The sequence below is a fragment of the Podarcis tiliguerta genome (genome assembly GCF_965153285.1).
Source record: "Podarcis tiliguerta genome assembly, chromosome: 14".
NCBI classification, from domain to species: domain Eukaryota; kingdom Metazoa; phylum Chordata; class Lepidosauria; order Squamata; family Lacertidae; genus Podarcis; species Podarcis tiliguerta.
This window is the reverse complement of record NC_139547.1, coordinates 40,753,246-40,767,821: the sequence shown is the minus strand read 5'-3', so window position 1 is coordinate 40,767,821 and position 14,576 is coordinate 40,753,246. Positions and strand designations below refer to the sequence as shown.

Below are 14,576 nucleotides of genomic sequence, written 5' to 3'. Positions count from 1 at the left end.
GCTGAAATTGAACATTGCCATCGTATCACTTTATATTATATATTAAGACCCAGTAGAGTTTAGTCCATTAGGGCAAGTGCTGCCCTGCTCTACAAAGCTAAGCCTGTCCTTAGCCAGTCCTACCTTTGAAAGTGACCCAGAAACTACAACTAATCCAGAATGCAGCAGCTAGACTGGTGACTGGGAGCGGCCGTCGAGACCACTTAACACCAGTCTTGAAAGACCTACATTGACTCCCAGTACGTTTCCGAGCACAATTCAAAGCGTTAGTGCTGACCTTTAAAACCCTAAATGGTCTCAGTCCAGTATATCTGAAGGAGCGTCTCCACCCCCATCGTTCAGCCCAGACACTGAGGTCCAGCTCCGAGGGCCTTCTGACAGTTCCCTCACTGCGAGAGGCCAAGTTACAGGGAACCAGGCAGAGGGCCTTCTCGGTAGTGGGCGAGCATCCTGTAGAACGCCTTCCCATCAGATGTCAAGGAAATAAACAAGTACCTGACATTTAGAAGCATCTGAAGGCAGCCCTGTACAGGGAAGTTTTTAATGTCTGTTTCATTGTATTTTAAATATTTTGTTGGAAGCTGCCCAGATTGGCTGGGGAAACCCAGCCAGATGGGCAGGGTATAAATAACAAATTATTATTATTATTATTATTATTATTACTCCTGCTCCTCCTTAGTCCCAGTGTTGCTGTTGTAGAACTCAGCAGGAAGGAGGGTGAAGACAAAGCCAGAATTAGTTGACTCTGCCTATCATTGGCTCTAATTCCTGCATTCTGCCTTAAAAGTCTAATAGGCCTTAGCCTCCACTGTATTTAATGCAATAAAATGGACCATAGATACAAGTGTTATGGGAAGTGAGTCATTATACCACCTTATCCATTTGCTTTGGCTTAAGAATTACCTGGATGCTCAAAAAACTATTTCAGGAGAAAGAACAGGGAGGTTGAAAATCTTTCAGATTTGTTAAATGAGATATTCGTATTTTGAAAACATTTTAATATATATATATATTTATGTGAAATTTCAGGTAAAATGATAGAAGACTACTGGGGAAGTTCCAAAAAGGTTCTAGGGGATCTGAAATTCCTTGAAGGCTTGAAGACTTATGACAAAGACAATATCCCATCAGCTGTAATGAAGAGAATTAGAGAGAAGTTCATCAACCATCCGGACTTTCAGCCAGCTGTCATAAAAAATGTATCATCCGCCTGCGAAGGCTTGTGTAAATGGGTGAGAGCCATGGAAGTGTACGACCGTGTTGCAAAGGTGGTAGCCCCGAAACGTGAACGACTCAGGGAGGCTGAAGGTTTGCTCGCTGTACAGATGCAGAAGCTCAATACGAAGCGAGCAGAACTCAAGAAGGTGATTGACCGCCTCCAGGACCTGAATGATGAATTTGAAGAAATGAACAACCGGAAGAAAGAACTCGAGAACAACATTGAAATATGCTCTCAGAAGCTGGACAGGGCTGAAAAGCTGATCAGTGGCTTGGGAGGCGAGAAGGATAGGTGGACGGAAGCAGCACGCCTGCTAGGAATTCGATACACTGACCTCACTGGGGATGTCTTGTTATCTTCAGGGACGGTGGCTTATCTGGGAGCCTTTACTGTTGATTACCGTACAGAATGTCAGAAGAAATGGCTGGCTTTGTGCAAGGAGGAGAAAGTCCCATGCTCTACGGATTTCAGCCTGAGTAACACTTTAGGGGACCCAGTCAAGATCCGTGCCTGGCAGATTGCCGGATTGCCAATTGATTCCTTTTCAATTGACAACGGCATCATTGTTTCCAACTCAAGACGGTGGGCTTTAATGATTGATCCTCAAGGGCAAGCCAACAAGTGGGTCAAAAATATGGAAAAGGGCAATAAGCTTTCCGTTATCAAGTTGTCTGACACCAACTATGTAAGGACTTTGGAGAACGCCATCCAGTTTGGAACCCCAGTCTTGCTTGAAAATATTGGCGAGGAATTGGATGCGTTCTTGGAGCCGGTGTTGCTAAAGGCAACTTTCAAACAGCAAGGTGTGGAGTACATGAGACTGGGAGAGAACATTATTGAGTACTCAAGGGATTTCAAGTTTTACATAACGACACGCTTAAGGAATCCTCATTATCTTCCTGAAGTTGCTGTGAAAGTTTGTCTGCTCAATTTTATGATCACCCCTCTAGGGCTTCAGGACCAGCTTCTTGGGATTGTGGCTGCGAAGGAAAAGCCCGAGCTGGAAGAGAAGAAGAACAAGCTGATTGTGGAAAGTGCAGCAAACAAGAAACAGCTGAAGGAGATTGAAGACAAAATCCTGGAAGTTCTTTCCAAGTCGGAAGGAAATATCTTAGAAGATGAAACAGCCATTAAAATCCTCTCTTCTTCCAAAGAGTTGTCTGAAGAAATATCTGAAAAGCAGGAAATTGCCACTATTACCGAAATGGAAATAGATGCCACCCGAATGGGGTACAAGCCAGTGGCCGTTCATTCAGCAACAGTCTTCTTTTGCATTTCTGATCTGGCTAACATTGAACCAATGTATCAATATTCCCTGATATGGTTTATTAACCTCTATGTCCAGTCTCTTGCCAATAGCAGGAAAAGCGATGTTTTGGAAGAACGGATTGAATTCATAATTGACCATTTCACAATCAGCATCTACAACAACGTCTGCCGATCCCTGTTTGAGAAGGACAAGCTTCTTTTCTCCCTACTTCTGACTATAGGGATCATGAAAGGGAGAGATGAGATTGATGATGAGGTCTGGCGTTTCCTTCTGACGGGTGGGGTTGCGCTCGAGAACCCGTATGCGAATCCTGCCCCAGAGTGGTTGTCTGACAAATCGTGGGCCGAAATTGTGCGTGCCTCAGGGCTGAAAAACTTGCGTGGGCTGTTGGATCATGTGGAGTCCAATGTCATGGAATGGAAACTGATTTATGATTCTGCCAAACCTCATGAAGAAGAGTTTCCCGGTGAATGGAATCTGGTCACGGGTCTTGACCGCATGGTCATCCTCCGATGCCTGAGACCAGATAAAATCATCCCAGCCACCCAACTGTTCATCTCAGACAACATGGGAAAGATATATATCGAACCCCCAACATTTGATCTTGTTGGAAGTTACCATGATTCCAACTGCTGTGCACCTCTGATTTTTGTCCTGTCGCCAGGTGCTGATCCCATGGCAGGTGAGGTTTCTTAAATAATCCAACATGAAATCCTCCTTTCATGATACTGCCTTTTGGTTGAACAAGGCTATAAATTGCACCTTTCACTACCCACACCCTGAGCAGCGGCTCAAACTCTGACCCAGAGGAAGAGTGCACAGCCAGATTATTATTTTTTAAATGGCAGTGCAAGCAGATGAGGTGCTGGACCCAGACCTGGGTCCCCAGTTCTGAACTTGAGCCAGAGATTCCATGGTCAGAGGCAGTAACGCTTCTCAATGCCAGTTGCCAGAAACCACAGGAGGCAAGAGTGCTGTTGTGTTCAAGTCCTACTTGCGAGTTGCCCACAGGCATCTGCTTGACCATTATGAGAACAGGATGCTGGACCAGATGGGCCATTGGCTGATCCAGCAGCCTCTTATTATGCTCTTATGATACCCTCAAACTAGGATCCCCAGAGGCAGCATCTCCTGGGCAAGACTCATCTATAGGTCCAACCTTCCCCTCTGCCCCAGGGCCTGTTTTCCAGCACACAAAATGCACCCAGAGGGAACTCAGTGGGGAAAGACCACAGCTCATGGTACCCTTTTCATGGAGAGGGTCCCAGGTTCAGTTGCTGGCATCTCCAGGTAAGGCTAGGAGAGGACTGCTGCCAGTCTGTGTGGGCACTACTGGGCTAGATGAACCCATGTTCTGACTCTGTATAAAGTAGCTTCCTACTGACATTCCTTATTTTTTCTGTATGTTGGGTGCAGAGGTCTTTGTAACAGCAGCTTGCCAGAAAGTCCTCCAAAAAGCACTTGTAATTCCCCATCACCACCTTTAATTATTATTATTATTATTATTATTATTATTATTATTTGTATCCCTCCCATCTGACTGGGTGGCACTATGGGCAGCGTCCAACATATATAAAAAACATAATAGCATATACAGGGCTGCCGTCAAATGTCTTCTAAAGGTTACAGTTACTTTAACTGAGAAGATTCCATTTGGGTTTCTTGAATAAAACCCTGCACATTTATTAAAACGATTTGTGTTTAAATATTTGACACTAGGCTTGTTGAAGTTTGCTGATGATCTTGGCATGGAAAGCATCCAGACTATTTCACTTGGCCAGGGCCAAGGCCCAATCGCAGCTAAGATGATTAATCAGGCTATAGTGGACGGGACTTGGGTTGTGCTGCAGAACTGCCATCTCGCAACCAGCTGGATGCCTGCTTTGGAAAAAATCTGTGAAGAGGTTATAGTACCTGAGAATACTCATACCAAGTTCAGGCAAGAATTCAATATCTATTATTCAGTCTACATGGATGCTGTAGAAATCTCATTTCCTGGGCTCCAGACATCCTCTTTTGCTGGTCAGGAAAGTGGTGCAATGAAAGTTCTGATCCCCTGGGGTTCCAGGGTCACAGAGGACATGGCAGCAGGCTTTTTAAAAGAAGGTAATATTAGGTAAATATCTCTTCCCACTGAGGCCATGTCACAGTGAGCAGGGTCATGCAGGTAAGATCAGGCTCAGTAGCATGTGCCTCGATTTAGCAGTATCAAGTTCAGGGCCAAGGTCACATCTATATGTTAGTACAGTGGTACCTCAGTTTACAAACACCTCAGGTTACAAACACTTTGGGTTACAGACTCCGCTAACCCAGAAGTAGTACCTCGGGTTAAGTACTTTACTTCAGCATAAGAACAGAAATTGTGTGGCGACAGTGGGAGGCCCCATTAGCTAAAGTGGTCCCTCAAGTTAAGAACGGTTTCAGGTTAAGAACGGACCTCTAGAACGAATTAAGTTCGTAACCAGAGGTACCACTGTATATAAAGCCCTTAACAGCTTGTCACTAGTTTACTTGTGAGATCGCCTTATCCCATATATGCCTACGCAACTGCTTTGATCTGTGGAACTGGCACTGTTACGGAATAATACTTGTTCCGCATTTGTAAGAAATTGATATTTTCAGTTGGAACTCCCAAGCAGGTACCTTCACTGTACTCTTTTTGGTGCCTGCTAAAAACACATCCATAAATGTAGAATCTTGACTAATATTTTAATCTGCTTTCCCTCCCTGCCCCCATTGTTGATTTTATTTATTTTTGAATATTTTCAATACAGTGGTACCTTCAGGTTACAGACTCCCCTAACCCAGCAATAGTACCTCGGGTTAAGAGCTTTGCTTCAGGATGAGAACAGAAATCGAGCTCCGGCAGCGGAGCAGCAGCAGGAGGCCCCATTAGCTAAAGTGGTGCTTCAGGTTAAGAACAGTTTCAGGTTAAGAACGGACCTCTGGAACGAATTAAGTACTTAACCTGAGGTACCACTGTAGTTGTTTCTTTTTTCCTTTTTTAGATGATTTTCTTTTTATAATTTTGTGATTTTACTCTTTTTGTAAACTGCTCTGAGGTTTTCTTGCGATCGAGTGGTATATAGATCTTGTGAAATAAATAAAAATAAATATACGCCCAGATTTAGGCAAGCCCTATCAGGACCACAGAAAGGTCCTGTGACCTCCAGTGGCTGCAGTCTTTCCTTTGTTGTGCTTAATGGGTAGATGTTGTCTCAGCAAAGAGTTTAAGGTTGGCAAACCCTGCCTTTGCAGAGGAGCTGGCTGTGCTCTTTAAAGGGCTATTGTCCAGTTCCATAACTGCTGACTTCTACAAGACTGAAGAAATGAAATGCTACTGAGGACTCATCCTAAGGGATTGAGGGTGGTGGGAGAGCTACATCTTCTGGCTGGAAAGGCATGGAAGGAGGTGCTAGAAGGTCCCCTCCTTGCACAGGGCTGCCTGCTTCTCCTCTTCATCAGAGTCTTCCTCAGGGCAGGGTGGGGGCCCAGATTTGGGGATCATTACATTTTTTAGAACTTTTTCTATTGGAAGCAGTGCTTTGTGCAGGGTCAACACAAAGGTTTTCCTGTAACTGCCCCTCTGCAGTTTTCACTTTTTCACTGACACTACTACATGTCTTGGTGATGACCATTGTATTCCTGGCTGCAAAGAGGGGGTTGAGGTGGGGTTTGTGTTGGTGCTTTGTGACAGTCCTAGTCTCCCTTTCTCTTGCACATAGGAGCTTTCTATGTAGCAGGATCCCCCTTCTAAAAAAACTAAAAAAACACAAAGGTGTATTCATCTGAGCTCCTGTCTTGAGTCTGATGTGGTACGGTCCAGACACAGGTTGACCATCTCAATGAGAGCTAGGCCTCTAACAAATCTGTTACAAAGGCACACACAAGATACTTAACCATAATTCAAATGTGTGAAAATAAGCTTATGTATCTTCACCGGGAGTAGCCAAGGAGGTACCATCCAGATGTTGTAGACCACAATTCCCACCAGCCCCAACCAGCATAATAATAGCTTTATTATTTATACCCCTGCCATCTGGCTGAGTTTTCCCAGCCACTCTGGGTGGCTTTCAGCACATATAAAAACATAATAAAATGTAAAAGTAGTCAGGGTTGCTAGTTGTCTAAAAACATCTGGAGGGTGACCACACACTGGCAACCCCTGACGTACACATAGACAGCATCCACACCATGTAACCAAATTTATTTCTGCTCCCAACTTCATTAGATTGTGGCTGACTAGTTATCCATCTGAAAAGTTTCCTGTCAGCATTCTCCAGAATGGAATAAAAATGACCAACGAGCCACCTAAAGGGGTGAGAGCAAATCTCCTTCGATCCTACCTCAACGACCCAGTTTCTGACCCCATGTTCTTTAACAGTTGCGAAAAGAAAGAAATTTGGCAGAAGCTGCTGTTTGGCCTCTGCTTCTTCCATGCTCTTGTGCAAGAAAGAAGAAACTTTGGTCCATTAGGTAAGGTGTTGTGTGCTTTATTGTTTTCAAAAACAATTTTGTGGGTTTTTTTTTGTGGTAGATGGCTCTGGGGAGGTGGGAACAGAAAGTCAAGCCAGAGGAGGTTTGCATATGGTCTTCACCTTCATCCATCTTTCTCCTTGCCACCCAAGACAAGGTAGATGGTAGGTGGTTCTGTGGCCAGCAGAGGCTGGAGCAGGCTCTGAGATGGTGTCTGTCCAATTCTTCATCCAGGATGAAAGCAGTATAAATGGTTCCTATCTGCCCCCCTCCCCACTTTATTCTCACAACAACATTGTGAGTAGATAAATCTGAAAGAGTGTGACCCAGCCATTCACTGAGTGTTGTTCCTCAGTAGGGATGCGGGAGAAATCCAACTCAGTTCACCTTTAAAGGCAAATCTACCTTATTCAAAGCCATCCTTCAGAATTCACGTTTCTCCAAATTTTGCGGTTTTCCCAGCCAAGTTGTATTTACAAAAGTTCACATACTGAGATAAACGGTGTGCAGAATTGCATATATACATGAAAATTACATATGAATCTGCATTACGTTCAGGGAAGTGGCTTTGGGGAAAAGGTACGTATGTATTAGGCAAAATTGCACACAAAAATGTGTTTATTAGAAATCTGCACTAAAATCCCAGCGAGTTTTTGTGAGAACTTAACAACAACAACCTGAAACTTGTATATAAATGTGAAGAACTGCATTTAAGATTGGAAATATTAGAAACCTAAAGTGACAGATTCACTCATCCCTATTCCCGAGTGAGGAATTTAAAGTGGATCTCCCTGATCTACTGCTCTGTCCACAACACCACACTGATGCTATCATCTTATATGTGCTGCAACTCTAAACGAAGGAACAGCACAGCATGGATTAAACAGGCACTGGCAATCGCTTTTGACCCCATGCCACTAATGGTACAACCATTGCACCAATCATTGTGTCAGTCTGTGATCCAGATCCCACAGTTCAGTTTTGCATCAATACATAGCTCTTTCTACGATTAAGCTGGGGCTTAGTTTTATTGAAGATTTCCTCATGTATGTCACTCACTGCCCACTGGGCCATTTTTGCTGCCAAAGGCACCCCAAATAACAAAGGTAAACATTTTTATGTGGTTACAAATTTGGATCTATTGCTCTGATTTCCTATGTGGCCATATAGGGAGCTTCTGTTCAAATCAGCCAGGGGCACTTGTGCCTTTTCTGTGTCTATCAGAATGCAGCTGTTCAGTTTTGAGCTCAGCAGTTTTCAAATGACAGCTGAGGGGCACATAAATAATATTTAACATTAGCAGCTCAAATTAATGTAAGACCTGGAACACATCGTTGCACTATAAGGGAAGTTAATTAAAGATAAATATCTCCCTCTTGGATACAATATTGAGACAAATGCCTGGGCTTCACTATAGTATTGTTTCAGCTTAGCCTATTAGCATTGAATGGCATTTTATTGTTTGCCATCAGCAGAACAAAGCTTGTTGTATTGCAGACTCACTTTCCCCCCACTCTGACCTGGACAGGTTGGAACATTCCTTATGAATTCAATGAATCTGATCTGAGAATCAGTATGCGGCAGATTCAGATGTTTCTGAATGAATATGAAGAAACCCCATTTGAAGCTCTCACATATCTTACAGGTATGGACATTATGGCTACATTCAGACTTAATGCTGGTTTAGCATCATGAAAATGAGCTTAGCGTGATTTAGCTATTACGAACATGAGCGTATTACAAAAGTGAGCTAAAAGCATGGCTTCTCATTTATGAAAATGAGCCCCCAAGGCTTGCATACATCCCTTCCCCATTCCTCAGTGTGGCCATAGCAAAACAGCTGGAAAAGAGGAGAGGAGAGAGAGGAGCATGCAAGTCATACTCCAGCTCATGTGACTTTATACAAAGTCAGTTCATTGGTCCATCTAGCTCAGTATTGTCTGCTCTGACTGACCGATACCTTCCCTTGTCACAGGCAAGGATTTCTCCCAGCATTACCAGGATATGGCGGCGATTGAATCTGGAATCCTCCCCAAAACCATTGTTTCCTGTTACATCTGGGCCACAGTCTAATAGCCGCCACCCTCCACCATACCACCCAAAGTATATGGGGATCCATGATGGGAGTCCAATTCTGACAAAACTTCATCGTCCCTAGTAATGCAAGGCTAGCTAACATATGGCTGTTTATTAAAGATGTCCCACCTGTAGGTTCCAATTTCCCCCTGAGCCCGCTGTATGTGGGCTCCAGTCACCTTGTGAGCAGAGTCTTATCGGTCTCCTTTTTTTAAACAGAAGGTATCTCTGCACGCTGCATAAACATCTTACCATTTTCATTCTAATGTGTTGTTTCTATTCCTAGGCGAATGTAACTATGGTGGGAGGGTAACGGACGACAAGGACAGGCGTCTCCTGCTCTCTCTTCTTTCAATTGTGTATTGCAAAGACGTGGAAGTCCTGGAAAACTATCAGCTTTCCCCAGGGGGGGAATATTTTGTACCATCCTTCGGGACATACCAGGTAAGAGAGTGTAGATGAAGTACTTTTTCACACAGAGCATAGTAAAACAGTGGAGTTCTCTCCCCCCCCCCCCCCCGAAATATTGATGGCCATCAACCTGGATGGCTTTAAAAGTGGATTAGGCAGATTTGTGGAAAATAAGGCTATCAATGGCTACTAGCCACATTGGCCATTTTCTCCCTCCGCTATCAGGGACAGTAAATGCCTCTGAATACCAGTTGCTGGGAATCACAAGTTGTGCTCAGGTCCTGTTTGCGGGCTTCCCAGAGGCATCCGTTTGGCTGCTGCAAGAACCCGATGCTGGTCTAGATGGGTCTTTAGCCTGGTTGTGCAGGGATTTTCTTATGCTTTTCTAAAATGTGGGCATCACAGTTGGGGGCAGTGTGAACAATACCACCTCCTTATCTAGCAAACCTGCTTGCCGGTGATGATTCTTAAAATACACATATCGTTATATATTTCTTTACAGTCCTACATAGACTACTTGAGAAGTCTGCCAATTATAACCCATCCCGGAGTATTTGGGCTACACGAGAATGCAGATATCACAAAGGATAACCAAGAGACCAACCTGCTTTTCAATAGTGTCTTGCTGACTTTGCCCCGACAAGCAGGTGGGGGCGGCAAATCTCCACAGGTAACAAAATGACACAGTGGCTTCATCTAGTGCTTCAAGCCCTAAGTGACTTAGGCCCCAAATATCTAAACAACCACCTCCATTCTGACAGTCCCTTTTGGATGTTAAGGTTGGCAGAAGAGGCCCATCTGGTTATTTGGCTACCCTCAGGGGTGTTGATAGCCTAGGAGAGGGCATTCTTTGTGGCATCCCCTAAGCTGTGAAATTCCATCCCTTTAGAGATGTGTCCCGCAGCTTCATTATGTAATTTCTATAATATGCTGAAGATGCACCTATTTACCCTGACCGTTGACACCTGACATCCATCCATCCATCGCTCTTACTACGGTGTTTGTATTTAGTGCCCTGCTAAGCAGGGTGGCGCTGTGGGTTAAACCACAGAGCCTAGGACTTGCTGATCAGAAGGTCGGCGGTTCGAATCCCCACGATGGGGTGAGCTTCCGTTGCTCGGTCCCTGCTCCTGCCAACCTAGCAGTTCGAAAGTACATCAAAATGCAAGTAGATAGATAGGTACCGCTCCGGCGGGAAGGTAAACAGCGTTTCCGTGCGCTGCTCTGGTTCGGCAGAAGCGGCTTAGTCATGCTGGCCACGTGACCCGGAAGCTGTATGCTGGCTCCCTCAGCCAATAAAGTGAGATGAGCCCCAGAGTCGGCCACAACTGGACCTAATGGTCAGGGGTCCCTTTACCTGTACCTTTTAAGCACAACTAAAAGCATAATAAGCTCAAAAGGGCGAATGAGTTTGAAAAATTACATATTTGAAGAATAACATACAAAAATATGGCAGGTTATTAAAGAGCTACAAAAAATGCTGTTTTCAAGCATATTCCATTTCAAAAATGTCCAATTTCCTGATTTTAGGAAACAGTAGAGGAACTGGCACAGGACGTCCTGTCCAAGTTACCACAAGACTTCGACCTAGAATATGTGATGGAAATGTACCCAGTACTTTACAGGGAGTCCATGAACACAGTTCTTAGGCAAGAACTTATTAGGTTCAACAGGTAGGATTCTGGGTTTCTCCTTCTTCACCTTCTCCTTCTTCTTCTTCTCCTCCGCCTCCTCCTCCTCCTCCCTGCAATATGAATAGAAATAGTGATGGAGCAGCCACAGGCCTGAAAGCTCCGCGTATATTTTATGTTAGCATAATGGACATCAAGCGAAATCACAGATATTTGCCCACCTGCTATTCCATATACAGAAGGTGATGGGACTTGCAGTTGACTGTGGCAGGACAATGTCCCCTACTGCACCTGAGGGCATGCAGGCCTCTACTGCACAAAAGAGTTCCACCCTCCAAAACGTTGCTCTCACCCCATCACCTGCCAATCCACTCTGCCTAATAATAGTTCTGGCCCTCTTTCCTCATTTAACAGCATGCTTAAGGTCATGTGGAAGCCTCCAGTTAACCCTAGGTTTCCATTTCATCTGACCTGGGAGCCTATGGTTAACAGATTCAGGACAGATTCAGAACCATTTCTTCTCCCTCTAGGCTTACAGAGGTTGTACGCAGCAGCCTTGTCAACCTACTTAAAGCCATCAAAGGCCAGGTGCTGATGTCTTCAGAACTCGAGGATGTCTTCAACAGCATGCTTGTAGGCAAAGTGCCTCCTATGTGGGCAGCCAAATCCTACCCATCCTTGAAGCCTATGGGGAGTTACGTGTCTGACCTTCTCATGAGGCTGGTCTTCTTTCAGGTATGCTTCAGCGCTCATGGTTCAGTGTTGTTGTCAAGATCATTTACACATGAGTAGAGATGAAGGAACAATTTAATTTGGTTTGCATTTAAACACAGACTTCCCTAATTTGTGCTTTCCAAAGCAATATGTGAACCAAAACACAGCTAGCCTTCAAATTTTGCACTTTTCTGAAGGTTGCAATGAGGATCTCCCATCATGGGTACAAAAATGCATGCATTATGGTAAAGAGTGCATAGAAGTGCATATATTAGTGAATATAACAAACCAAAATGCATTCATTCTATTAGGGAAAATTGCTTGCAAGTATGCGTCTATTAGGAGAAATTGGCGCTATAATGCTAATGAATTTTCATGAGCACTTTAAAAAAAAGCTCTGCAAAGTGATGTGGAAATGTGGGGGGTTGGATTTAAGACTAGAAAAATGAGATACTGAGAGTAACCGTCTATCTGTTGAGGTTGCTTTTCTGACACGGTTTCCTTTTGGACAAATAAATGTCAAGCCAGAACTGCTTTTTTATGTATAAGTGATTTTACATTGTTTATTTTGTTCTGAGCTTTTAAATTATGGAATTTGGTGTTTTTGTCTTGATACTGGTCATTGACCGTAATAAAATGACTTGATTTGACTTGAGAAAGCAAGAGAGATCAAAATGGGCAGAGTCATAACAATCCTGTGCAGGGCCTCCTCGGTGGTTGCTCCCAGACTTTGGGACTCCCTCCCTAGAGAAGTTAGATTGGCTCCCTTCTTGCTGTCCTTCCACAGGCAGGTGAACAGCTTTTTGTTCCAATGTGCTTTTGGTAAATGACTGTTGTTGTTGTTGTTGTTGTTATTATTATTATCATTGTTATTATTATTATTATTATTATTATTATTATTATTATTATTATTATTATTTATTTGTACCCTGCCCATCTGGCTGGGTTTCCCCAGCCTCTCTGGGCGGCTTCCAACAAAGATTAAAAATACATTAAAAATGAGAGGGCCAGTGCCATGCTGTTTTTACTGTAATCATTTGTATGGGTTTAAAAGATTTTTGTGTGTGTTCATGTGTGTTTTACTGTTTGCTTGTATTTAATGATTGTTTTTCTGTTTTTTTAGTGGTTTGTTGACATTTCTTGGGATGGCTTAAGTGTATGGAACTGGTTTGGGGAACTCAGTATTCCCTCAGGATGCAATTTTTTACTTCAAAAGTTTATATATGGCTTAACTCGGTAGTATCTCAGCAGTGTAAATGGAGGCAGGAAGTAGAAAGCTAGCTAGGTGGTTAAGAAAGAGCCACAGATTAGAAGAACTGTTGCAGGAATAGAGGTTAAAAATAGAGGTTAAAAATATCTCTTGCTGTTAAGAGATATTGGGTTGCATCAAATGCTAGTCCTCCTCCAGAGTAGACCTATTGAATGTGAAGTTAAAGTCCATTAACTTCAATGGGTCTGCTCTGGAGTAGGACTAGTTGGTGACAACCCTTAATTATTAGATAAGCTTCAAAGAGAGACAGCAGTTGCCAACAATAAATTAATTAATAAAAGCTCCAGAAATAGATGCGTACACCAAAAAAGTGTGTTCAATTTATATATTTTAAACTATATTTATATATGCTTAAGGATCATGCTGGTGTTTTCAGCTAAGTGCGGTATCACTTTCTTATCCTAATATTTATAAATTCGCACGTAAACCTTTATAGATTTGCATTTGTTTAATGGTGGAGACTGATGGTTTGAGATTCCATTACCCCAAGCTCTTGGCCTTCAAGACTTTACAGCTGACCATATGCCGTTGTTGTTTCTTTTAATCCCACATAATAACTATTTGCTTTGCCGATTCATGTTTAACCCAGGAGTGGATCAATCACGGACCTCCAATTGTGTTTTGGATTTCCGGTTTCTACTTTACTCAGTCCTTCTTGACAGGAGTTTCACAGAACTATGCCAGGAAATACACCATCCCAATAGATCACATTGGATTTGAATTTGAGGTAAGTAAAACAATTTCATTCCGTGTTTAAGAGTTCCTGTATACTATTCAAAATGAAACTTGGTAACTTAGGATTGTATCCAACGAAATCCTACTGAGAGTAAACCCATTAATGGACCTACGTTAGTCATGCCCATTAAATTCAGAGGGTGTACACTGAGAAAATTTGTCTTCCTTCCATCGCCCTCAGCCAATCCATCTGTAGAGATCAGAGTTAGGCTACTGAAGATTGGGACATTTGCATGAACTGGGATCTAGGAAAGCAATAAAGCACATCTGCCAGTGGTATAGTTAGGTAATTTTAGAGTTCATGGACTTGCTCCCACCCATCTCTCCTTAAATACCAGTGCATATTATATCATTTACTTCAAAAAGGCCATCCTACTGCATGGGGGGGGGGGGTTGCTCATTCTGTTACATGAAGCCCTGGGCACACACCCTTGCTCTGATGGTACCACTGATCTCCATTGTAAAACACTGAGGCTAGTAAAAAAAGCGTTCCTTCCTTCCTTCCACAAAACATGGATTTCTGAAGCTGCATCCTCCAGAGTCCATTCAGAGCATTCAAAGGCCAGAAACAACAGAGGCCGTTTTCCTACTTAATTGATCCCTTAGTGTTAGAAGAGAATAGTAAAATATTAAATAATTGATGGCATGTTGTTAGAGAAAGGGGGGAAAAGGAGCTATGGGATTTACCCTTACCCTGTCTCAGAAAATGTCTTTGGGGAGCTGTGCAGAGAGTTCAGATTCAAAAGCAATAAGTCTGGAGAGCATTATGAACTA

At 43.3% G+C, this 14,576-nt stretch overlaps 1 protein-coding gene across 9 annotated transcripts in view; it reads left to right on the top strand.

The window, feature by feature from the left end:
- The window catches only part of DNAH3 (dynein axonemal heavy chain 3), an 85,773-nt gene that overhangs the window by 70,399 nt on the left and 798 nt on the right, over positions 1–14,576 (top strand). For all 9 annotated transcript variants that reach the window (XM_083413258.1, XM_083413265.1, XM_083413260.1 and 6 more), the window contains exons 53-61: positions 1,030–3,171; positions 4,209–4,428; positions 6,721–6,965; positions 8,494–8,610; positions 9,328–9,485; positions 9,955–10,122; positions 10,983–11,125; positions 11,614–11,818; positions 13,657–13,794. In XM_083413258.1, coding sequence (XP_083269384.1) covers positions 1,030–3,171; positions 4,209–4,428; positions 6,721–6,965; positions 8,494–8,610; positions 9,328–9,485; positions 9,955–10,122; positions 10,983–11,125; positions 11,614–11,818; positions 13,657–13,794 — 3,536 coding nt within the window. The remainder of the gene's footprint in view (positions 1–1,029; positions 3,172–4,208; positions 4,429–6,720; positions 6,966–8,493; positions 8,611–9,327; positions 9,486–9,954; positions 10,123–10,982; positions 11,126–11,613; positions 11,819–13,656; positions 13,795–14,576) is intronic.